A 25,208-nucleotide genomic window follows, 5' to 3' on the forward strand; every position below is an offset into this window, starting at 1 on the left:
GTCGTTTTTATATTTAAATGTATTAGAGAATTCAACATGTTATCTAGAAAACAGTATTTAATTACTATTGTAAAGAATTTGATGTCCACAATTTATAAAGAGTTTTAAATAGTCTTAGAAATTTAGAATAATTGTACGAACATATGACAATCATAAATATTTAACAAAATGAGATTAAATATTATAATCTCTAATTTTTATTTTCTTTTGCTCCATCCCTTTATAAATCAAGATTAATGTTAATTACCAATGCAATGGAATATACAAGTTGATTGTTAGAATATTATAATTTATCCAACAATAATGATTTCTCCAATTTAATGGAAATTTACAACCAATTTGAATAACATTTACTTCCATACTACGTCCTTGAACGAATATTCGAACCCGGGACGACTCGGTAGAATGACTCACCCACCTTTCACGGCCATCTCCGAGCCACCACCAATAAAACTCGCCGCCTCACCAATAAAGAAATAGAGAAAAAAAGAATCCGAGTCAAACTCAGCCGCAAAATTGTCTCCAATAACATTTTCGGCTCGTAAACTCGTTCCGAGTCAAACCGAGTCAGAATCGGCTCTCTCATTTTATTGTCTATTTACTCTATACGTACGAACGCCGTCAAGTGACATCACCAAACGGCTTTTTCAGTAACGCCGTGAAGTAACGGTCGAGATTCGATCCATAGATCAAGCTTGCTTCTGATTCCCACCACGTGGCAATTCTTCTGAAAATCATCGGGACAAGTAAACCGTCTTGACCGGGTCGAATCAGACCGGGATATAAACCGAATCGATTCCTCGAAAACCGATTCTTCACAAGGGATAACCAACGGACCTTGGTTAACGAAACCAAACTCTTCCTCAGCTTGAACAAGAAGGTTCCTTAGGACAGGATGGTTCAGATACGTCGCGCGCACCACAAATCTCCTACAACTGCTTCCTACGTAGACCGCCACGTGTCCTGACGGTACATCCGACGGTACACAACGGCTGAAAGAAGAAGACATCCTCGCTTGATCGCGCCACCGTCGAAGCATTTGCCTTAGCCTCACAATGTGACGGATCTTGCTGCATTTCCCGAGACCTCCAGCCATTTTTTCCGGTTTAGTGATTTGGTTTTCTTTGTGAGAGAAAGAAAATGTCAGGGGGATTTTGAGAGTTAGGGAGGGACGAGGTTTATATAGTAAAAGGAATAACACAATGCCATTGGTTTTCGAGATATTTACGAGATTACCTCCGTGGTCCTTACTTTGGCTCTATTCTTTTCCTTAATGAAATAAAGATTAGTGTAATTGGTTGATTATTAAATATTAAGGAAATTAATCAATCAGTTTTGTTTGAAGAGAGGTTGGATACAAATAATATGATCCTTAAGAGGAGTATCAGAGATTTTAGTATGTTTTGTTTCTTCTTCATATACATTGGATGGTGCACAAAGGTTTGATACAAGAGATGACGGATTAGACATGTGAATATTAATTAGTGGTTGATTATGTTTCATATATATAATGATTATGCTAATGAATCTATCGATCATGGAAAAAAAAATAGTGTTTGGAGATAATATATAAAGGATTGATTACTATTAATTTGAATAAAGAAGTGTAGCTTTTGAATTTAAAAGAAATGGTAGGGAAATAAGAGCATGTGCTAGTGTTGGATAAGACGACCAGTCTTTGGAAAAGACTTCAAAACATCACCTTGGAATTTGATTAGGATCATATTTAGAGACACTTTCTCTCTTTATCATGTTCTTGTTTGGTTATAGTCATAGTGTTCATATGTTAAAAACTTAAAAGCAATTAATCTGATGAGATTCTATGTATTGATCTCACATAGCTAAGTGGTTCATATCTACACAGGTGGACACATATAAAGACTGACTTTATAGATTAAGTGAATTATTTTCTTATTAATAGTTAACTCTTATATACAAACTACATAATTGTTATCCAAGAGAGACGTCCTCAATTATCCAAATCAGATGATCAATTGATCGTTGATCATATGTACCACATGAAACCCCTGTAAAATCATTTGCGGACTTGGAGTTCAAATTTTTGGTGTAAACCATTATAAGTTTAGGCACAGTTCAGCCAGCATATTTGTTGCTGGAAAGTCTATCCAATATCCTATATATGATTGAAAATTAGATATATAGATGGATAAATAAATCTACAGCATATGAAATCTATCAAAAATTTCAACAGCAAACAAAAAAACATAACTGTTAAACGCCACTTTTAATTTCTATATCAATCATTATAGTAAAGACGATCTGCTTCGAATATCTCATATTTACTGTGTTTTTGAGAAATGTATTTATCTGCGACCTTGGTTTAAATCAATAGCTATAGTTTGCAACTTAAAAATGACCTTTCAAAACTATGGAATGACGAAGGTAGACTAGTTATTAGACCGAAAAGAAAAATCATCTACACGATCGTTTTTGTGATCGAGTATCCTTGGTTAGGTTTACTTAACTTGTATTTGACTTGTAAACGACAACGACTTGTGTGACAAGATCTATCGAATAATGAAATTTCTGTTATTGTGAGTCAAATCTTAGTAATATGATATGAGATAAATCGAGCTAACAAGGATTTGGAAAATGGTGGCTCATCATAGAAATTAGGGTTGCGCGTCTTCGAAGTTATGAGTATGGCGTAAGTTTACAACAAATTAACGCATTAACCGAACAAAACGGAACAGGTTGTATTGCTCTTGGATAAAGAAAATTAGAAAAGGATTAAAGAGCTTTAACAATAAATTAGTATAAATACTTCAAAGATAGTTCGTGCTCGTACAAACAAGGGCCATTAGCCACAGCGGCAGCTTGAGGGTCAAAACTTTTTCAATTGTACTTAAATATACATAAAATACAGTTTTAATACTAAATTTGTCGTTTTCGTATAAATCAATTTCGGCGCACGGAAGTGGGAGAATTTATGTTAAACAACAATAAATTAAACCCACCACATGGGTAGCTGGGAAAAGTTGTAAGAAATTGTAATTTAACAATGCAATTTAAAATTGTATATGCAATTAATACTATAAAACTATAGTCTAAAGTTTCTCTCACCAGACCCAGTTAAGAATAACTGAAGATGCTTTTTGCTCACTGAGGAAATTAATTTAATTGTCATAAACAAGTATTTTTATAAGAAACGAAAATAATGTAATACGGCGTACCGCACCAAAATGCTTATTTTTGTAGTTTACAAATGCGTCCATGCTTCCATGTGAGCGAATGTCCCCATCTCCAGTTATTATTATCAAAAATTTCTTAGCAATAAGCAGCCAACAGAATTTTCTATTTTATATTGCGAAAAAGGTAAATCTGATGATAAATGTGTACATTTAATTATCTCTGTATCGTACATTTTCATGTGACCAAATGCATGATTAACCAGTATCAGCATTGTTACTGTCGGTCTAATCTGATATACTCATTACTCTTATCCTTAAACTTTTCAGATTATGTCTACTAATAGATTATGTTCTTTTAATTACATTGTATAGTTTGTAAGTATACTATAACCCTTATTGCATTGCAATTAGATTATTTAAGTACTGTGAGAAATTTATTTCATCGCCTAAAAATTGTTGAACTACAAAAAAAAAAAAAAAATCGTTGATCAATGATCCACTGTCCACACCTTGAGTTCCTATCACTCCTACATATCACATTTTCCGCATGTGGCATGATAATAACCTTATGATATACTATTCGCTTATCATATTATTTAAGTCGAATACTCATATATATATATATACATATATGTTTCATACTGAAATTATAGTTTGATATAGATGATTGAATTGCCCTATTTCAAATCTAAATATTGAATAAATAGTATTAAAAAAAAAAATTGAAATAAACAAAGGTGGGTCCAAATGCATGTTATGGATGCATCCCCCCCATGCGACGTTACGTTCTCACCCCACTTGTTACGTTTTAAGGATCTTCTCATTTAATTTTATCTTCCTAAGCAAATCTTCATTAATGCTTCTGCAAATTTTTATTATTATTGGTTATAATGAATCGAACTCAATTATTTAATTTTTCTCCATAAAGATATAATTACAAGAGAGTCGATCGTATGCTATGAATCGGCAGTGGATTGTCTCTTTCTGCCTCCATGCACCAAATTGCATTAACATGCACGCACAAATTGAGGAAATGAGTATATTATATGGGATCAAACAATAAATTAATCGCTTAATTTGTTTTCAATAGGACACAAATCACATCAAATAAAAATCTTTGTATAATGTCATTTGTTGAAGCAACAATATCCTTATAAATCCTTAGTCGATCATTATACGTTTTTATTGTTAAATTTTAAGTACATCAATATGTTTCAGTTATAAATAGAAATAAATGTTGTTAAATTCTATATTTTGTGATTAGAAATAAATAAATGTTGTAAATAATTAATTTGATAGCTTCAGTGGAAAACGTCTACTAGGCGCTGAATAACGTCGATGTGGACGTGTGTTTAACGCTGACATGTCAGCGTCAGAAGATGACGTGGCGTGCCAGCTAATTCAGTAAGAGTGGTCAAACAAATTAAAAATCGCGTTGACCGACTTGTGACCCTCTTTCTCAGTCCAAAGGTTTAGGTGTTACCAGAAAAAGAAGGAAACAAATAAGTGACGGCGCTCCGTTGTACACAGTGAATGTTACGTATTAGGCAGTGATTAGCTACAAGCAGAAGGGATGAACCTGATTAAAGTTTTGTTTCCTCAATGTTTCTTAAAATTAAGTAAAATGTAGCTTTTTACGAGTGAAATTTGTCATTCTCCACTCACATGTACACTTTTTTTTTAAAAACTGTTTATAACAAAATTTTATCATATCATGACGAGTAAAACACAAAAACATAAGTTCGGTTAATAGTTAGCTATTGTACTTTATAAAAGCCTATTTGGAATCTTTAGTTTTTATTTATTTGCTTCATAGATTTAGCTTTCATTTTTATGTCGAGTTAAATAATTTTTAAGTTTTATATATCAGTGCTTTATTTTAAGTTTGAAGAAGAGTGAAGACATAGAAATGCACATGCAATGTTTAGGTTAACAAAAGCATTAAGATATGCTAATCAGGATTATACTTTGGATTTGTTTAGGCAAACGTCTTTCGGCATCTCTAACTCCTTATCAGATTTCGCCACGTCTCTATCTCCCCTCGTATTTTAAATATATATTCATATAAATGTTTTGTTTCTGTTCATGGCTCCGACAACATAAATTTGTACAATCAGTGAAAACTCTAATACAAACTCGCTAATGGAGATATGAAACTGTTTAGATCTACGTAATTATTTCATTATGTATATGTCTATTGTGTTGTGAATATATATAAATTAGAAATATATTTTTTCACTTTTTTGGTATTGTTTAGATCATGTTTCATCTATTGATAACATAAGTGTTAGGCACAACTTTTTAAAACCCATCCACAGCATCAGACTCAAATCCAATTTGGTGAAACTTTCAAATCTCATTATAATTCGTAAAACTAACCATGGTCAGAAAAAATTATGTATATTCTAATGGGATCTTTATAATAAATATATGCCAATACTGGAAATGGTCGTTCAACTTGTTACTAATAATAAAATCAAGAAGGTTTTGTCAAAAGATATCATAATTATTTATGATGATTAAATAAGTTTGTGTAACACTAGATTTGGTTACCTCATGGGTTGTAGTAGAATGAAAACAAAAGAGGCAAAAAGCTATAAGATAATTTAAGTTAAAAGAGAAGCAAAGGACACAGCCTTGCATTGCAATTATAGGATGAAAATTAATCATATAAAACGGGTTTTGGTAGAAATGATATTTGTTATGGAGCGAATGAACAAGTACGCAGTGACGTATGAGGGCGAATAACTTTAGTCCTAATTTCGGACTTCAAGCATTAAGAATTTTATAGTACGTGTTACAATATTTTTTTAATTTATTTTTAATAACGAAAATGGACCTTGATTAGTTAACGACACAAAAGTAATCATGTAATAATTAGCATCAATTTATATTGGGAAATGATTAGTCCTTAGTCCTTACATTGAGTATACAAGTACGTCAATGTTAAGCCAGTCCATCGACCAGCTCATCCAAAAATGTTTGCTAAAAGTAATTTGGAGCTTTATTTGAAACAATACCTTTTATTATCCACTAATAATTAAGTCTCTTATTACCCTTTAATTAACTTAATATCCTCCTTTTTCGTATAAATTATTGAGTAACATGTCAGCGCCACAACACTCGCAACTTTTATTTAGAAGTGTATAGGTAAAATTGAAAGCTATTATTATCAAAAAGGGGTAAAGATACTGATGAATTTCGAGAAACCCGTACAGTAAGAGAGTGCCCATAAAAAGCCATGCATTTAGTCATATTTTCAGCTTCAAATCATCAACTGCAAAATTGCTCGAATTAACTAGATGTGAACTAATATTTCTTTATTCTTATTGTTATATGATTGGGGTCAGAAAGTTATCGAATCGTTGTTGTGGACGAAATATGTATGAATGTATCTCATAATCTCATATGATTGGGACTGTGGATTTCAATGACACCGCCAATATATCACATGAATCACACAAGTAGTCGTTGATCCTTATACTATATTCACCAATCACCATAACCTTCATTGTCAAATCATTTTAATAATAACATTACATTTTAAATAATAAAAAATAGTAATACTCCGGTATGGACGTATATGGCTGTGAGTTTTTTGAACCACTTGATATAAACAGCAGTACTAATCATTGGATTGAGAGCATCTGCATTCGCAGAGAATATATGATCATCCAATAATATTATTGAGAAATATATGACTCCTCTAGGACCAGTGGACCAGTGAAAAGAAAAACAAAATATAATAACATCTTCTATCATTTTTCTCGCAATTAAGCTAGAGAAGTTCAAACAATTTCAAAGAGAGATTCATTAAGTCAAAGTCTTAGAGATGTGATAGTATGGTACACGTTAGTTTGGAGTCGTATAACGCAATCATTGTTTTTAAATCATAACCAAGAGATTGGTAATGATGATTATACATTAATTCTTGGCTATTGGGGCAGTTAGGCACATGACATGAATGCAAGTAGAAACACTGTAAGGCATAGTAAAGATGAAGGATCTAACTGTAATTACGGGTAGTTGTGGAATATAATGGCCGAATACTTAGAAAATATCATTTGGAATTAAACGTAACAATCAAGAAATGGTATAGCTAGTAGCTTTTATGTTGGTCATTAGCAGAATCACTAAACATAAAATTGTGATTGTGCACCATTGAGGTTTAGACCTTTATATGAACAATTGAACTAAACTTACCAAAGCGAAACCTTTATATGTCAATGATAGGGTCGTCACTATCAAGAAACGTTATTGGGAAGTAGGACTTATAGTTACATCAAATATCAAATACAATCATATTCTGTTTAAAATATAGCAACTCTAACCAATACTCCATACTATGCTTAGAATAAAACTTAACCACATTTTAAAATACCTAAACAATCTCATGATCATGATCATGAGAAGATCTTGAGTGTCCTTATATTTGTTTTATATGATATCATATCAAATATGTCTGCATCACGATATATGTTTGCTTTCTCTACGTTTCTAAGATTTATGTTTCTTGAATTCTTGGGAAGAACTTGCATATGTGTTTTTATGATGTGGCTGCTACAATGGGCTTCTGGGCCTGTTTTAACTGGACTGTAGAGTCCATTCATGATCAATAGAGGCCCGAATATAAGTCTACTCATTTTAAAACCATTACTTAAACCATAAGAAAACACTAACCTTAAAACACACAAGATTTGGACCAATAATAATCGAAAACGCAGATCGCCACGTATGCTAATCTTATCCTTAATCAAATATGGACCGTCGAAATGGCCTTTAATCGGACGTCTATAAACTACTCTCCCGTTAATCTCCCAAAATTAACCGACCTAATAATTCACCTCATCACTATAAATTCACTAATCTGCTTCACTTTTCTCAAAATCAAAACAACAACATTCAAAAGCTATTAGCGATTCTTCTTCTCTCTGATTCAATCTTCTTCATAGTTTCTAAGCTCTCAAGTTCTTGACGAAGCAATGGCTCGTACGAAGCAAACTGCAAGAAAATCACACGGAGGAAAAGCTCCGAGGACTCTGCTCGCTACCAAGGTTCGTTCGTTCGTTCTTAGTTTTGAATTTGTAACGTAGTTTTGAGAAATCTAGGGTTTCAGATTGATTGATTGTGTAATCGTAACATAGGCGGCGAGGAAATCTGCGCCGACTACTGGAGGAGTCAAGAAACCTCACCGTTACCGTCCCGGAACCGTCGCTCTTCGGTAAGTTTCACGATTTCTCCTCTTTCAAAATCACAATCTCTGTTTCTGAAATCATTCCGTCTTCGATGATGATGAAATCAGTTGGTTCCTGTTTGATGAATCAGTGAGATTCGTAAATACCAGAAGAGCACAGAGTTGTTGATCCGTAAACTTCCTTTTCAACGTCTTGTTCGTGAAATCGCTCAAGATTACAAGGTACAATTTTTGTCTGTCAGTTATCGTAAGAAATTGATTAGTTATTCCTAGATTGATGAAGAAGATTGGTCTTGATTATAATTGTTTCGTTTTTGGTGATGTAGACGGATCTGAGATTCCAGAGCCATGCGGTGTTAGCTCTTCAAGAAGCTGCTGAAGCATATTTGGTTGGTTTGTTTGAAGATACAAATCTGTGTGCCATTCATGCCAAGAGGGTTACGATCATGCCTAAAGATGTTCAATTGGCAAGAAGGATTCGTGGAGAGCGTGCTTAGATTCGAATTAAATCATCAACTATTATTCTATTAGGGTTTTTGTGTTTTGGATAATTTCTGCAACAAAAATACATTTATGTTAAAATCTCTTTGAGATATTATTTGGTTACCGATGATATTAAACCTTCACTGTTCTTGTTCTCTATATTGAATTGCTTCGCCCATGCGATAATATTTTGAACCGAACCGTGATTATCGGTCTTTGGTCTGTCTTCTTCAGTTAAGAGAGCTGAACCGGTGGATAGCTTTATAAATCAAGATCGGTTAACCGCCATCGTCACTGTCTCAACTCTCAACCACGCTTCTCCGATCTGTCGATTTCCTCTGTTTTGAAAATGGGTGTTCCGTAAAGAAGAAGATACACGTACATGTGTATACATGTCAGAATTGGGTTTAAGTTGGCCCAGTTTCGTTTTTCATTTTTAAAAAGTGGCACAGTTTTGTTTTTGGTCAAAGAAAAGTGGCTCGTTTAAAAAAAAAAAACAGAACAAAAAGTGTCCCAGTTTTGTCTTTGGGCTTGTATACAATACTACAAAGTGGCTGGCCAAGTTATTTCTTTTTGTCCCGATTAATTATATGTAGAATATAAAACCAATTTAACCGAACTAACCGAATGTAAACCAAAAACCTATTAAAATTAAATCATCAAAATTAAAATTAAATCAATATAATAATTTTTAGTGTAATTATCTTAGAATTGTTTCTCAATTGAGATACCCTCTCTCTCATCAAAACATGGATCTTGTCATTTTTTGATTGTTTCAATTTTTTTTGATAAATCAATTATCTCATAGAATATTAAATTAAAGTAGAGTATATATTGTTATATTTTATTTTATTTTTATAAAGTATAAAATAAAATTATCTATATAAAGCTCCATTATGTATAAGTTTAAATTATATATTAATAGTAATTTTACTTGATATTACTTAATATGAATACAAAATATTAAATTAATATTGTTTTATTTCATATAATAGTATAATATATAATTTCAAAAACATATATTTTAAAATGAAAATTATATATTGATATTTAAAAAATTAAAAAATATATTTTCTATTTTTTACCATGTTTAGTTAAATTTGTTTTCCTATTTTTCATTAGTTTGCACAATATTTATATTTTTTGCTTACTTGTGTTATTTGAGAAATTGTAACTCTTTGATTGTATTAACTCAAACACCTTCACTCAGTATATATTGGTTTACCAAAAACCATGTAAGAACCGGGGGTGCTAAACCCAATCCTAAAAGACAAGACATGATCAAGAACCAAAGCCTTTGATGCATCGAGAAAGCCATTGATTGACTGTGTAATCCTAACATAGGCGGCGAGGAAATCTGCGCCAACTACCGGTGGAGTCAAGAAACCTCACCGTTACCGTCCCGGAACCGTCGCTCTTCGGTAAGTTTCGCGACCTCTCCTTTTTCAAATCACAATCTTTGTTTCTGATGAAATCGGTGGTTCTTGTTTGATTTATGAATCAGTGAGATTCGTAAATACCAGAAGAGCACAGAGTTGTTGATCCGTAAACTTCCTTTTCAACGTCTTGTTCGTGAAATCGCCCAAGATTTCAAGGTAATTGTTTTTTTTTTTCAATCATCGAAGCCCTAGATGATGCATTAGTGCTTCCTAAATTGATGAAGAAAATTGATCTTGATTATAATTGTAATGTAGACGGATCTGAGATTCCAGAGCCATGCGGTGTTAGCTCTTCAAGAAGCTGCGGAGGCATATTTGGTGGGTTTGTTTGAAGACACAAATCTGTGTGCCATTCATGCAAAGAGGGTTACGATAATGCCTAAAGATGTTCAATTGGCAAGAAGGATTCGTGGAGAGCGTGCTTAGAATCATGAACTATTATTCTATTAGGGTTTTTGGATTGTTTCTGCTTTGTCTTGCTTTTGTTTACTTTTAACAAAAATACATTATGTTAAACTCTCTTTGAGAGATGATTCGGTTATTGATGGTATTAAACCTTCATTACTCTCTTGTTCTGTGTATCGAATTGATAAGCCCTGCGATAATATTCCAAACCGATAAGCCCTGCGCCGCCGTCGTCTCTGTCTCAAACACGTTTCTCTGTTCTGTTCGATTTCCTCTGTTTTGAATGAAGGAGATACGTTATGCCGAGTTTTGTTTGTTTTCAAAAAACGGCGGCCCAATTATGTGTTTGGGCTGTAAAAAAAATGGCTGGCCCAATATCTTTTTCGATTAATTATATGAGTTTATATCTCGAATATAAACTGTGGTCCAGTTTTGTTTTTTCAAACAAAAAAATGACCCAGTTTTGTATAAAAATGTTGCTGGCCCAATATCTTTTTCGATTAAATATATCCAGATATAAAATCGATTTAACCAAACTAACCGAATGTTAGTGAACTGGATTAAACCTAACCGAGTAACCGAACTCTCAGGCTAGAATTGATGGTGTGATGATCATTGTATTTGAATGTGTTTCTTAATTGCCAAGGAAAATCAAAATCCAGATTTTTTTTAACTCACTGTTTCAACAACGATTTTGTTGCTCTATTGATTTAGGTATTAAGATTTGATGTCTTTAGAATCACCAACTAGGATTTCTTAATTCGTAACAGAGGATTAATCTTGTGATTGATCGTCTAGAATTTTTGCTTTGTTTCTATACTTATTTAACTAGAAACCGAAATCAATACCAATTCTCAAAAGCTGTGAAAAACCGGAAACTCATGTCATTTAAAGTGTCCACAATAACTAACTAATAACTATAATTAAAAGCACAAAGATTCGAACTTTACATTTGTAAATTTCTTCTCTTACTTTACACTTACATAGTACTAATAAGAATGTAACCAAATCTCTTTGAATCTTAGGTCCATTATTTGGATTGTTGTTTTCCCTCTCATATACAACAATGAAAATTGGTGTAAGAAACTTAGTTGGACCCGATATGAATTTTTCTAAAAAATGTAAGTGGTGGAATGTTTTGTGATTGGGTGTAAATTGCGTAGAAATAGTTACGCAAGAGAGTGACACAAGTCGAGAGACGTGCAAGACAGTAAGAATCTTCGTTGGATCATATGATGTAACTCACTACGTAGTTGATGTCTTTTAGAATCTGTCGTCTCTCTTATCCTAGTCTCACAAATCTTTAGAGACACGACGTTCCTTTTTTGGATTTTCCAACTTAAAAATTCACATATATATTCTTCTTTATTTCCACAAAAATCCGCAAGGAATAAATCAGTTTAGCATCATTCTCTTGCCCACGTCCTCGCGTAATAAACAAATTCGAGATTTCGTATCTCTTTAAAGTATCTAAATAATATGAATTTCACCGACTCGGAGAAATACCAAAGTATCTGATTCCTTATAATAATTGAATACTAACATACAATTCTACGAAATCAATTTATAAAAAAAGTCTTCAACAATATTTATGTTTAAAAAAAAAAAAAACCAATTAACACATATAGTAAGTGAATGACCAATGTTGATGAATCACTTTCACTGTAAACGTACCCAAAGACCTTCACTGGGTATATCTTGGTTTACAACGAAAACCATGTAATAACCGGGTGGTGCAAGAATCGCAGAGCTTGGAGTCCTAACTCTAACTTCATAAATCTTGCTAATCCCGAGTTTAAAAGAAATGACATGATCAAGAACCAAAAGCCTTTGATGCATCGAGAAAGAATGTGTAGTAAACGAAGGAAATAACATCGTAACTTTAACCGGACTTTTCACTCTTCCGCTCACAATAAACCTAAGCCTCAAGACTCTACCGTAGTTTACCGTTGTCTGTGGCCTAGGATCCACAATACTCGGACGAAGACTCGAGTACTTAGTGTCCAAATACGACGGCGAAAAAGCTTCTAATCTCAGCTCCGTCGGGAAAAGCACGCCGGTGAAATTGTAAAACGCGTGAGGGTTGCTTCCTCCAACGAGAATTCTCCCGTCACGAAGCAAAGTCGCGATAGAATGGTACATTCGAGGGATAGTGCTTGGGTTTTGAACTTCAAATCTTGAACCGACCGGTTTATCGGGATGGTAAAGATCAGGATGTAAAACCGGTTCACGACCAAGCTCCCAAGCAGCTGTCCCTGAAGAACCACCGTTAATTAACAGAACATTTCCGTCAGGTAAAAGCATCATGTCTCCCATAACTCTCGCTCTCGGCATCTTTTCAACGATCCATTGAGGATTCACGTCGTTGATATTGATTCTCGCACACGTGTCAAGAGCCTTGACAAAAGTGTTTCTCCAAGAGAGGTTGTACGATCCTTTCGGTGCACCTCCGCACACAAGAACCTCTAACACAAGGTTCTTGATCGGTAAAAGAACAGCGGAGCCAGTGCTTGGATAGCTTCTTGGATCACCTCCAGGGATCTCCGGATAAGTTCTGACGACAGTGTTTGTGGAATAATCGAGCAATATCGCTCTGTTGTTAGCGAAAATGAACAAGTTACCATCGGTGTTGAGGAAAACGAAAGGGTAAAGATTGTTTTCGTCTCCAGGATCATTGGTTTCGGACAAAAACGGGATACTGTAGAAATTTGGAGCGTTTGTTTTGGGGAAAAACTCGTAATTGAATTGACCTCGACCACCGATTATGATCTGACGACCGTCGGGGAGGATATGGTTCGTAGCGTACCATCTTCTTGCAGCGAGTCCGTTATCGACTTCTATCCAGTCACAAGAATTGTCGTCGCAAGGATCCATAAGTCTAACTTTACGTTCTCCGTCTAAATCACCTCCTGTTTGTAGAAGAGTTCCGTCGGGAGTGACTCCTCCTGAGGAGCACCAAGTGTTGGATTGGACCGTTAAGGGACGGATACGGTTCAAAGCTACGTCGTATTCGACCGAGTGAGCGGTGCAGTCGGTTTTCGAGACCGCGTCACCTGGGCTACTGCGGCAGGCTCCGTTAGGGAGAGAGATGTTGGAAGGACCGAAGTTGGTTCGGTCGTACATTATGACACGGTCGTTGTGGAGGAGCTGAGAGTGCATTGCTGAGATTCCGACGTTTGGTAAGAGAAGCTCCCATGTTCCTTCGTCGCCGGATGCCACGTGGCACGAGAGGAGAAAGAAGACAGCGAAGTATCGGAGATGATTGACGTCGGAGACGATTTGGGTTGTGGCTTTTGCAGCCATTTAAAAAAAAAAATTGTTGGTTGGAATTTTGAGTTATGTCACGTATTGATTTTTATTTATTTATATATACTATTTTTCTTCTTGTTTGTGTAGCTGTCTATGAGCTCTAATTTATACAAGGTTTGGAAAAAAAATAAATTATTAATGTAAAGGTATGCTAATTATAACCTCTAGATATTATTCCTAAATCATCATGCTAATTTTTATTTTTATTTTTATTACTTATAGTCATGGAAGTCTCATTAAGTTTACTTACATAAAATGAGCTAATATGAACAACAACACCAAAAAGATGGTCCCATTTTTGTTTTGTTTTAATAAGTCACACACGTATTTCCTTTAATTCTGCGTCAAAGCTGATATTATAATTTCCAATAGTTCAAAACTGGAAAGTTAATTAATTCAAGTTGACTAACAATAAAAATCTGGGTAAAATTTCCCCCTTTCTAACTTCCTTGGTCAAATCTTCCATTGGTAATTAATACTATAAAACACGTAAGAAAAAATGAAAATTAACTTAAATAAAAGCACAATGCTTGCCTCACACTATATTGTATGTTTTTATATAAACTTTTTTATTATATGTTTGATACTTTTAAAGCTAAACCTGTTTATTTTTGCATCGAAAATAATTTTTCTTGCTGAACCTTTTAGTTTTAGACATGTAAATGTAAAATTGGAATAGTTGGGTTGGCACGATTGGGATATCCCCAACGTTATCAAAAGGTTTCTTCTCTAATTTAAATTCCATGCAACATTTGTGTAACTATGAAGCCAATAAAGATTCCGCACATGGCAAATATATCAAAGGCGAAAGGAATATTTTACTAAGGTCATTTCATGTATATTCACATCACCTTAATCTTAATTAGTTTATCCACCGGATTAGTTTTAGAGATAAGTGGCAAACTAGACACTTTTTTCAAAAATAATTTGTAAACTAGGTAGTTTTTTTAAAAATAGGTGAAATAGACACTTTTCTCTTTTGTCTATAATACAATTCTTTGTCTAATAGAGATTTTAGTAAATAACTTATATAACCTTTTATTGTTTTGTTATGTAACAAGATAAAGAAAAAAATCTTGTCATAACCTACTTTTTATCTTTCTTCTTTTTACTTCAATATTTTTACTTTATTTGATAGTAATTTTTCATAAAAAAATTACCACATAATCAAATTAATCTTTAAAACTTTTATGTGAGTCTAAAAAGTCTAAATTTAGTTATATTTCGAAAATACGTAACACTTTTTTTTTAATCTCAATCCGACGGTGTACACGATAGTGTAAAAAATGGTGTACAAATAGTAGTGTACGACGATAATGTAAGAAGTAATGTATAATATTAATGTGAGAAGTGATATACCATATATGATAGTGTACGTCACCGTACAAACGAAAATATATAGTTGTGTACAACTACCTAATATGATGGTGTACAAAGATGTGTAAAATATAGTGTATATAGGTATACATAAAACGACTAGATAATAGGTCACACCATACACCGCCTCGTGCGCCGTCTACAATATTGTACACCTTCCTATTTTGTACACCACATACATAAAGAGAGAACAATTTTTGTCAAGTGATAATGTCCAAAACGATGTTTATAAAATAGTGTACGAATTTGGTATATAAAGAAGTGTACAAACATTAGTGTACACTACGTAGAAATGTATAAATATTACTTCAAATTTAATGGTATGTATCATCATATTTCAATTTAATGGTGTACATGATGGTGTACACAATCATATTTAGTATTACCTATAGTTTACATTACTATCATGTTTGTATTAATCTTATGAACAATAATTACTTCAATTTATAAATATGAGACAAATCGATGTATTTAATGATTTATGAGATATTATAATAATTTTTTTGTATATGATAATCTGGTGTACAAATGTTAGTGTACAAAACTATGTTTAAAATACTGGTGTACGAATACATGAGATTGATGATATATAAATATAAAAGTCATTATAATATTAAAAAAAAAAGTTATTTTTAAAAGTATATTTAAAAAAAATAAAATAAAAATAAAAATAAAGAGGAAATGTTTTAAAGAAAAGTGGTCCCATATATTTTTTCTCTTATCTCTTAATATAAAGGCATTTTAGTATTTGATATATATTTTGTCTTGTAGTTTATTACACAAATCCTCTATCTCACAAAAAGTAAAAAAAGTGTTTATTTCTCTAATTTAAAAAAAAACTACCTAGTTTGTAAATTATGTTTGAAAAAGTGTCTACTTTTCTAATAAACCCTTAATTTTAAATCCTGTATATGAATTGATTATGCAAATAATTAAAACTTAAGCTTAGTAAACAGTGATATATCTCAAGTTAAATAACTACGGTCAATACTGAGAACTTTTCTCGGTTAGGATTAATTAGCATTATGAAGACGTGGAACCGACCTGAAATGTACTAATATTAAATGTTAATTGTCGTCGAAGGAACAATTTCTATGATTGAATATTAACATTATACGCGAGCGGTTGAATAATTCTGCTGATTGTTTAGTCATTTTGTTCGTGAAATGATGCTTTGTCAACATCAAACATTATAATGATAAATTGATAACCATAATTGTAATTAAGCAAGTCAATGTTCTGATTATCTCATACGTGTAATTTCTTTTGATATTTACTTTTTAAGTACTCCACCGTCACCACAAAAATCCAGTGAATCGTAAATACAAGGTTTATACAAGTTCTATACATGACACGAATAACAAATATGACAAACAAATGCGTTGGGCGTGTTTAAAAGTGTACTTTTTCAAACTATAAACCCGTGTTTATAAATAAATTTGATGTAGAAAGAAGATTTTTATTCTGTCTCGTTGGTCCAACTGTCCTTCCAGATAAATATTCTAAGCAACAAAGAAAAGTTTTATAATGATCAAGATCGCCAAAATATATCCCAGAATAAATCAATTATTTCGTCGAAAAATATAATTAATTGTTTTAATACATTTGACCATTTGCATATAAATCTAAAACCATGTCCAAAAGCTGCTCTAATTAAGTATATATATGTTTTTTTTTTCCTCATATTACAAACTGTAAAGAAATAAGAATCTCTGCACTGGACAGTTTATGTTTGCATGTGTACATATACATAATACATCGAAACGTATATAAAACAAAAGCGACCAAGATGTTTGTTTTCTATTGTTTATTCTCTAATTCATATGAGCTGTATATATATGATGCAGATTTGATTTACTCTATTCTCAATTACATTTTTATTCTGTTATCGTATGATTTATATAGATAATCTAGCTATGTGTGTTGTCAATCTGTCCAAATAATATCTTTGAGGGAATGCATTCGTTTATACATGTGTACAAATATAGATATCCACCAAATTCAATGATTGATCCACCGTTGACAATTACATAATTCATTCATGAAACTATGAACACACAGGATATGTTTCACTCTCATTTCTTTGCTTTATAATTTTCTTATTATTATTTGGCCATACCTCAGTTTTTTATGGACGTAACATGAACATCGATATTATGAATCTGATGATTGACCGTTAAAATTCATTGCATCAACTCTTTACAAGCTTACACTCATTGCATCAACCGTACGTTAACATTCTTATAATTTTTTAATTCATTGTTTCAGGTTGTCAACGTCAATCTTATTTTCGCAGTAATATTTACCATCATATTCTTTCCTCAACAGAAACATAAACATTCTATCACGCTGCATAATAATTCCTAAATACATCACACCAAAACTAGTGGTTAATAAGCGACATAACCAAGATGAACCTATAAGCTAGCAAACCACAAACTTGGGTTTTATCTTCTGATGTTTGGGCCTTTCCTCTAAGCCCAATAAAGTAATCTAGCATCACCAAAACTGAGAGAACCCACCCACACGTTTGAGCATTTTTTTAAAAAAACTATTTTTAACCGCCGTTATTATTGTTTTACTCCCGTAAAAAAAAAAAAATCTATCTCCCTCTCACAATCTCTCCTAACAAATACTACAATTTGGTAACAGATCTCATCGGAGCAACAGTCATCAAAGAGCCAATGGCTTCTTCAGGTTTCAGCGGCGATGAAACTGCGCCTTTCTTCGGATTCCTCGGCGCCGCCGCTGCGCTCGTTTTCTCCTGTAAGATTTCAGATCCCTCTCTTGTCAATTTCCCCGAATTGAATCACCCAATGTTTTTGATTCGATTCGAATCCGATTTGATGTTTTCAGGTATGGGAGCAGCGTACGGGACGGCGAAGAGTGGAGTTGGAGTTGCGTCGATGGGAGTGATGAGACCTGAACTTGTTATGAAATCGATTGTTCCTGTTGTCATGGCTGGTGTGTTAGGTATTTATGGTTTGATCATCGCTGTTATCATCAGTACTGGGATTAACCCCAAGGCCAAGTCTTATTACCTATTCGATGGCTATGCTCATCTCTCTTCTGGGCTAGCTTGTGGTCTTGCTGGTCTCTCTGCTGGTATGGCTATTGGAATCGTCGGTGATGCTGGTGTTAGGTAATTGCTATCTCTGCTACATGATCTTAACTGTTTGATTGCAGCAATTTTGATCGATTTTCACTTGTTTAGAAGTTTCTGAGATAGCTTTGTTGTTTGTTGTTTTACATCATTGGATAGGGAACATGTAGTTATGAAGTCTGATTTTTATCATCAAAATCTCGATTCTTTCTCGGTGATTTAGTGATCAATGGTTTACATTAACTAGGAATTGCAGTTCTTTTGATCTTCTTTTATGAATCATATGGTGAAACTGATTGGAAGAAGATATCTGCAACTTTTTGGTTCTTAGAAATGCAGTTTTGATTGACAGAGGTCATGAGTCATGACCTTTTATCTTTGGTTGAATGTTATATCGTGAACACTTGTTTCTAACACAGATCTGATAGACTAGAAATAGAGATTAGAGAGAAACAGAAACAGACTTTGACCATATGGTTACTTTGTTAGTGAGGAACTTTTAGCCATAGCCTAGAGGATTGTTAGGGTTGTTGATTGTAATCCTGATTCAAAGATAAAAATATACAGTTTCACTACTTCATTCTTATCAAACTTATCCCAGAAAGAGCTCTTTATTGATTTGCTCTCGTAACGTTGTTTGATATTAGATTTGGTGTTGGTTAAGAACTGTCTGGATTGAATCTTTGAAGCAGATTAGGATAAATTACCAGTAGAATTCAACAGGCGTTGCACCTGATGCTTTGTTTTCTTTTACATCAACTATATGTGACAGCATCATTCAGAACTCTGTTTTGTTAATCTCAATGTCTTATTTTGCAGAGCGAATGCGCAACAACCGAAGCTGTTTGTGGGAATGATTCTGATTCTCATCTTTGCGGAAGCGCTTGCACTGTATGGTCTCATTGTTGGTATCATCCTCTCATCTCGAGCTGGTCAGTCTAGAGCTGAGTGAAAGAAGTGGAGACTTATTGTTATTATCATCATGTCTCATATGAGAAGTTTCATGTGATGTGTAGCTTCTCCTTTCAGTTCTTTTTCGTGAGTTTGAGTTCTGTTATTATTAGACACACTTGTGTAACTTGGGTGAAATTATATGACTCGGTACCAAAAGCATTCTCATTTGCATTACAAATCCCTCAATTAAGTACTAATCAATACAACTCTAAAGTCTCTAATAACCAGCCTTCTATATACAATCTTCTTCTTACTAGTATGGGATTTTAAAACTCTGCTACTTGAGGTATTCCCATGAACTAATGAACTCGATTTATTTTCACTTTTTCAGTAAACGAATATTGCACTTAAGGAACTAACGTTTTTCACTGTAAATAATTTTCTTACCATTCACTTTGTTGTACTAGAAAACAATGACAGTGGTAGTGGGTTCAAGGGAGTATATACCAAAACAAGAACAGTAACATTGTCGTGACTTGTTATAAAGATGAGAGTGATGACACATGTAATAATGGTATGAGTCGTCCACACCAAACCAAACGTCAATTAAACACTCTCACACAAATTTGCATTTCTTTTTGCATTTATTCTCTTTCCCTTCTTGATTACACCAATCCCTTCTTCTTGTTTTAATTATCTTCATGACCAACGTATTTCCACTATTTCATGGAAAAATAAATGTTGTCATTATGGTTAGGCTTCATTTTAATATACGTAAAAAGGTTTATAGTTCAAGAAATGTATTCTTTGGACTTGGAGTTTATAAAAGGAATCCAAAGAATAATATAGGCGGAGTTCTCCATTAATATGCACCACCAACCAAACATTAAAAGTTAAATAAATGAAAGAGAAGTAATAATTAATAAAAAAGGCCAAAGAAACAAAGTACACTGGCTAAACAGTAAGAAATCCAACGTGGACTGGGGTTTCAGACAACAACAGGCTCTGCTTAAAAAAGCTTTTCGTCCTCTGACGGCTTAACTTCACTTTTCCCCAAACACAAAAATCCAATAAATAATATCAACGGCTACTTTCATCTCCCTATGAAGACCAACACGTGTCACACACCCACTTGTCCTAACGTATTTGGCGGGAACTAAAACAGAACAACGACAATGTTGAAAACCCCACACATGTACTATTAAGTATTAACCCCACTGACCAAATCACGGAACATTGTCTACTAAAGCTCGGTAGATAGTTTACGCAATGCTTACCATAACGGCGCCATAGGGTCTAAACCTCAACGTCAACACACTATTTTAGTCTACATGACTAATAATAATATGCTGGACCCGACAAATATATATTCGTTATAATATGATTTTTTGTTGAACGAGAATCCCGGAAAAAATTGTTCTAAAACCCAAGATAACAAGTTAACAACAACACATTGAAGTGATTGTTCATTCCACCGTGGGAAATTCAATAAATTTGGCAACTTAAAATTTGATTGTCGTACCCGTGACAAGATACAACACAATGAAAGTCAACATAAATTATCCACAAAGGAAAAAAAATAAAGGAAAAAGAAATAAAATGATTGTAATAAGAAAACAGCAATTTCAAGAAACGGCGGTTGCGGCGGGAGAAGTAGGTGAAGTAGGATCGGCGGACAAGGAAATCGCCGGACCGACTCTACACCCTTCGAGCATGAAAACAACATCAGCCATAGACGGACGATCAACGACGTCTCCTCCAGTACACAACAACCCAACTTTGATCCCTAACAAGAACTCTTCCCACTCCGAACTTTCCGGGTCAAGCTCCAACAAACCCGGTTCAAGCAACTCAACGATCTGACCTTTTTGTAACTGTCTCTTCACCCATTTCACTATATCTTCATCCTCTGTAAACATCACTGCCTTTTTCCCCGTTAAGATCTCTAACAACACGATCCCGAAGCTGTACACGTCGCTCTCTTTACTTGTTTCACCCGTTAAACCCGCTTCCGGTGCAATGTAGCCTAAAGACCCGACGGGAGTGGATGAAGTGGATGGTTCTTCAGCTGGAGTCAACGCTGTCAATCTATCTAACCCGAATTCTGACAAATGCGCTTCAAAGTCAGCGTCGAAGAGTACGTTTTGCGGTTTAAGATCGCCGTGAATGATTGATAAAGAATGCAAGAAGGACAGTCCTCTAGCGATTCCAAGAGCAATGAGATGACGCATTGGCCAGTTCAAGACATGTCCGTCTTGGTGAGAGGCTTCTTGCAAAAGCGTAGCGAGGTTTCCGTTGGGCATGTAGTCGTAAACAAGAAGTCTTAGATCAGGTGGTCCGCAGTAATAACCTCTCAAGACCGTGATGTTCTTGTGCTTCACTCTACCTAAAGCCTCAGCTTGGTTACGGAACGTTGCATCGGTTATCGAAGCACCATCCATTAGTCTACGAACCGATAGAACCATCCCATCTCTAAACGTCGCCTTGAAGACCAACCCATACCTTCCTCTGCTCAATACGTTCTCTTCGTCAAATTGTCTTGTGGCTTCTAAGGTTTCAGCTAACGTGATCTTGTTGTTGAACATCACAAGTTTAGGTCCACCATTGTTGTCTTCTCCTCTTGTCCCACCAGAACTCGCTCTAGATGTACGTGAGGGGGTCCCTTTCTTGTCCCGACTCAAGCCCAATCTTAGTTTGTTCCGCCATTTCCATAAACTGAACACATAACCACAACAACAGAGTAACAGCAACAAAGCTCCAGCCACTGCTAGTGTCACTAGTAGAATTAGCTTTCTTCTTCTTCTCCTTCGAACGTTTGGACATTCTATACCAAGCGGTTTACCGCAGAGTCCCGGGTTCTTGACAAAGACGGTCGGGTTAGTGAAACGCGCAGCTAGAGCTTCTGGAATCTCCCCTTCCAAACTGTTTCTTGATAAGTTGAAATAGTTCAAGAAACGAAGCCGAGAGAGACTTGATGGTATAGTGGAATTCAATCTGTTCGACGAAAGATCCAACGCGGTTAGATTCGTCAATCTTGATAAAGATTCCGGTATTCGACCCGATAGAGAATTCGAATTAAGCAGGAGAGATTCTAGAGAAGAATCCTTAGAAATCTGATCCGGAATACTCCCTGTTAAACTGTTGTGACTCAAATCAAGCTTCTTCAAAAGAGACAACTTGGAAACGTAAACCGGAATGTGACCCTTTAAACTATTAGAACCAAGCTCAAGAACCTCAAGACTGGAACAATTCCCAATCTCCGGCGGGATTGTACCGGATATTCGATTGTGAGACAACGAAAGCACTTGTAATGACTTGAGAAATCCATAGTTCTTTGGGATATGTCCGGAGAATAAGTTGGAACTGAGATTTAAGTACTTAAGACTAACCAAGCTGCTGAAACCTTCCGGTACGACGCCGCCGAGCAAGTTGTTTCCAAGAGCAACCACTTGAAGATCCGGTAAACCAAATAGTTCGACTGGTAACTGACCAGAGATTCTCTGTTTACTTATATCCAAAACCTGAAGCTTCATTAATCCGCTAATGCTAACCGGTATCCGACCCGTTAACCCGCATCCACTTATGTTGAGAACACTCAAGCTTTTCAGATCACCCACATTGGACGGAACTTCGCCGGAGAATCTGTTGAAACTGAGATTAAGGATGGTAAGATTAGCTAGCTTTGTTATCTCCGACGGTATTGCTCCGGTGAGATGATTTTCATTGAGATTCAATGTCTCGAGTCCGTACAAGCTGAGAAGATCCGATGGAATCCGACCCGAGAACCCGTTTCTTCCAAGAGATATCGTTGTCAGGCTCCGTAACTGACTTAGAAAACCCGGAATCTGACCCGAGAACTTGTTTCCTTCGAAATCAACGACTCTTAACGATTTGCAATTACGGATACTCGTCGGAATTTCTCCAACAAGTGAATTGTTAGCTACTCTCAGCTCCTGAAGCGCCATCAAGTTCCCAACTTTAGCCGTAACACCACCGGAGAAACCGTTTCCAGAAATATCCAAAACCACTAAAGAGGTCAAATCAGTCAACCACGCGGGAAAATCGCCATTAATGCGATTCTCGTGAATGTCGAGAATCTCCAAATTAGGGTTCACGCAAGCTGCATTTGACGGCTTAGCTATTCCCGTGAAGTTATTAACTCCTAATTGAATGATTCGCATGGAGGAATTGTAACCTGAATAACCACATAGAAGACTAACCGGAACTGTACCGGTAAATGAATTCTCCGATAATGAAATCACCTGCAGGCTTCGAATCGTGCCTAAAGTAACCGGAATTAAACCGGTGAGGTGATTACCGGTTACGCTGAAGTGTATAAGCGATGAACAGTTGGCTAATGCGGATGGTATTGTGCCTTGTAATTGGTTTGAGTCTAGCCAGAGATACTCGAGGTCTTGTAGTTGTCCCAATGTAGCCGGGATCTCACCGGAGAAGTGGTTGAACGAGAGGTTGATGAGCTGGAGAGATGAATCCGCTGAGAAATTCGCCGGAATCTTACCGGATATTGCATTGGAAGACAAATCGACGTAACGAAGGCTCTTCGAGACTGTGACGTCGGATAGATTTCCGGTGAGTGAGTTGTGAGCAGCGTTGAGGACCTGGAGGTTTCGTAGATTCAGTATCTCCGGTGGAAAATCGCCGGAGAAGGAGTTGTAGTGAAGATAAAGAGCTCTAAGGAAGACACAACGAGAGAGAGACGAAGGAACGGCGCCGTTTATGTCGTTGGTGTGAAGACTTAGTTTACGGAGCTGAGTCAACTCACCGAGTCGAGGACTGAGGTGGCCGGTGAGGTGGAGACGAGGAAGACGAAGCTCACGGACACGGCCGGAGAAGCAAGAAACGCCGTGCCAGTCGCATGGAGCTGATGGAGATGATTGATTCCAGGACTCGAGAGCTCCTAGAGGGTCGTGGAGAGAGAGTTTGAAAGATGTGAGTGCTTGAGTCTCTGATGAGATGGCGGAGGTGTGGTGGAATCTGGAGAAGAAGATTGCGGCGAAGTGAAGGAAGAAAATGACCGTTGCGGCCATTAGAGTGGAGAAAGGAAAGATTTTTATTTGCAGAGAAGAATTAGTGTTTCGTCTATAATATAAGAGAGGAGCGTAAAGGAGGGAGAGTGTAACGACATCGTTTTGGATTCCACTATATGGAACTCTTGGGATGGTGTGAATTTTTGTTGTTCCCCAAAAGTAAATTATATAAAGATGTATTTGATTATTAAAAAATGGTTACCTAGTGCTTATATCTACAAGATGTAGATTAAATTCATTGATCATGTCTCACCAAGCAACGTAAATATCATCAAAACACTATGAGAAAATATCTTACATGCAATATGGTTTTGTGTATGTAAGTATACATGTGCGTGTATGACAGTATCTGCATTATGTTCGTAGCTACCAATCTTGTGACAAATGTTACGACCAACTCTGCATCTCTCATGGCTGGTAAATCAGAAACTACCAAATCGTACATATTTCTCACTAAAAGGATATTCATAGCATCTCATATATGGTTAGATTATGAATTATTATGATTTTCAATATTCAAAGCTTACTCTTTCTAAAAATCGAAATCCACTAATCAAAATGTTTTTCATTCTATGTTAAGGTTCCTGGTTATTAGTTAAGGTTCCTGGTTCACCCATAGTTCATGCAAAGCAAAAGGGGAATTTATAATTTTATAACAAAATTGTTTTATTTACAGTACTATTAGTCACTATGAGACATATGGATAATGTAGACAAATAGATTATAAGAAAAATGTATAACAAAGACTTATTATACCACTAATCTCACAAAGAAAGATTAAACAAAAGGATATTTTAATCCAAG

The 25,208-nt window shown here is 35.1% G+C and overlaps 5 protein-coding genes and 1 pseudogene across 7 annotated transcripts; 3 read left to right on the forward strand and 3 right to left on the reverse strand.

Annotated features, from left to right (window-relative positions):
- Window positions 1-194: 194 nt before the first annotated feature.
- AT1G75590 (SAUR-like auxin-responsive protein family) lies at window positions 195-1,151 on the reverse strand. The gene has a single exon (NM_106211.2). It carries the CDS (start codon window positions 1,094-1,096, stop codon window positions 632-634), a length of 465 nt encoding a protein of 154 aa, NP_565113.1. The 5' UTR covers window positions 1,097-1,151; the 3' UTR covers window positions 195-631.
- A 6,895-nt stretch (window positions 1,152-8,046) lies between these two features.
- AT1G75600 (Histone superfamily protein) lies at window positions 8,047-8,967 on the forward strand. Its single transcript, NM_106212.3, has 4 exons — window positions 8,047-8,206; window positions 8,297-8,373; window positions 8,478-8,568; window positions 8,673-8,967. The coding sequence occupies exons 1-4, from the start codon at window positions 8,135-8,137 to the stop codon at window positions 8,841-8,843; spliced, it is 411 nt and encodes a 136-aa protein (NP_177690.1). The 5' UTR covers window positions 8,047-8,134; the 3' UTR covers window positions 8,844-8,967.
- Window positions 8,968-10,085: 1,118 nt separating this feature from the next.
- Window positions 10,086-10,694, forward strand: AT1G75610 (annotated as a pseudogene). Its single transcript has 3 exons — window positions 10,086-10,250; window positions 10,334-10,424; window positions 10,524-10,694.
- Window positions 10,695-12,144: 1,450 nt separating this feature from the next.
- AT1G75620 (glyoxal oxidase-related protein) lies at window positions 12,145-14,059 on the reverse strand. Its single transcript, NM_106214.3, has one exon. The coding sequence runs from the start codon at window positions 13,974-13,976 to the stop codon at window positions 12,333-12,335; it is 1,644 nt and encodes a 547-aa protein (NP_177692.1). The 5' UTR covers window positions 13,977-14,059; the 3' UTR covers window positions 12,145-12,332.
- A 3,761-nt stretch (window positions 14,060-17,820) lies between these two features.
- AVA-P4 (vacuolar H+-pumping ATPase 16 kDa proteolipid subunit 4) lies at window positions 17,821-19,737 on the forward strand. 2 transcript variants are annotated; one of them, NM_001198475.1, is made up of 4 exons: window positions 17,926-18,125; window positions 18,216-18,501; window positions 18,988-19,089; window positions 19,282-19,737. In NM_001198475.1, the coding sequence occupies exons 1-4, from the start codon at window positions 18,044-18,046 to the stop codon at window positions 19,412-19,414; spliced, it is 603 nt and encodes a 200-aa protein (NP_001185404.1). In that variant the 5' UTR covers window positions 17,926-18,043; the 3' UTR covers window positions 19,415-19,737. The 2 variants fall into 2 exon arrangements, with proteins under 2 accessions (NP_177693.1, NP_001185404.1); NM_106215.4 differs by lacking the exon at window positions 18,988-19,089 and having other exon boundaries at window positions 17,821-18,125; window positions 19,282-19,672.
- A 1,015-nt stretch (window positions 19,738-20,752) lies between these two features.
- AT1G75640 (Leucine-rich receptor-like protein kinase family protein) lies at window positions 20,753-24,564 on the reverse strand. Its single transcript, NM_106216.3, has one exon. The coding sequence runs from the start codon at window positions 24,402-24,404 to the stop codon at window positions 20,982-20,984; it is 3,423 nt and encodes a 1,140-aa protein (NP_177694.1). The 5' UTR covers window positions 24,405-24,564; the 3' UTR covers window positions 20,753-20,981.
- Between the last annotated feature and the right edge of the window lie 644 nt (window positions 24,565-25,208).

The sequence above is a fragment of the Arabidopsis thaliana genome (assembly GCF_000001735.4).
Source record: "Arabidopsis thaliana chromosome 1 sequence".
NCBI lineage: Eukaryota > Viridiplantae > Streptophyta > Magnoliopsida > Brassicales > Brassicaceae > Arabidopsis > Arabidopsis thaliana.

Bases quoted from the DNA above. Each gene is read 5' to 3' on its own strand.
- AT1G75590 (NM_106211.2), bottom strand. From the start codon at position 1,096: ATGGCTGGAGGTCTCGGGAAATGCAGCAAGATCCGTCACATTGTGAGG.
- AT1G75600 (NM_106212.3), top strand. From the start codon at position 8,135: ATGGCTCGTACGAAGCAAACTGCAAGAAAATCACACGGAGGAAAAGCT. The intron at 8,207-8,296 runs GTTCGTTCGTTC...ATCGTAACATAG, and splicing joins GGACTCTGCTCGCTACCAAG to GCGGCGAGGAAATCTGCGCC. The intron at 8,569-8,672 runs GTACAATTTTTG...TTGGTGATGTAG, and splicing joins AAATCGCTCAAGATTACAAG to ACGGATCTGAGATTCCAGAG.
- AT1G75620 (NM_106214.3), bottom strand. From the start codon at position 13,976: ATGGCTGCAAAAGCCACAACCCAAATCGTCTCCGACGTCAATCATCTC.
- AVA-P4 (NM_001198475.1), top strand. From the start codon at position 18,044: ATGGCTTCTTCAGGTTTCAGCGGCGATGAAACTGCGCCTTTCTTCGGA. The intron at 18,126-18,215 runs GTAAGATTTCAG...TGATGTTTTCAG, and splicing joins CGCTGCGCTCGTTTTCTCCT to GTATGGGAGCAGCGTACGGG. The intron at 18,502-18,987 runs GTAATTGCTATC...GAGGATTGTTAG, and splicing joins GTCGGTGATGCTGGTGTTAG to GGTTGTTGATTGTAATCCTG.
- AT1G75640 (NM_106216.3), bottom strand. From the start codon at position 24,404: ATGGCCGCAACGGTCATTTTCTTCCTTCACTTCGCCGCAATCTTCTTC.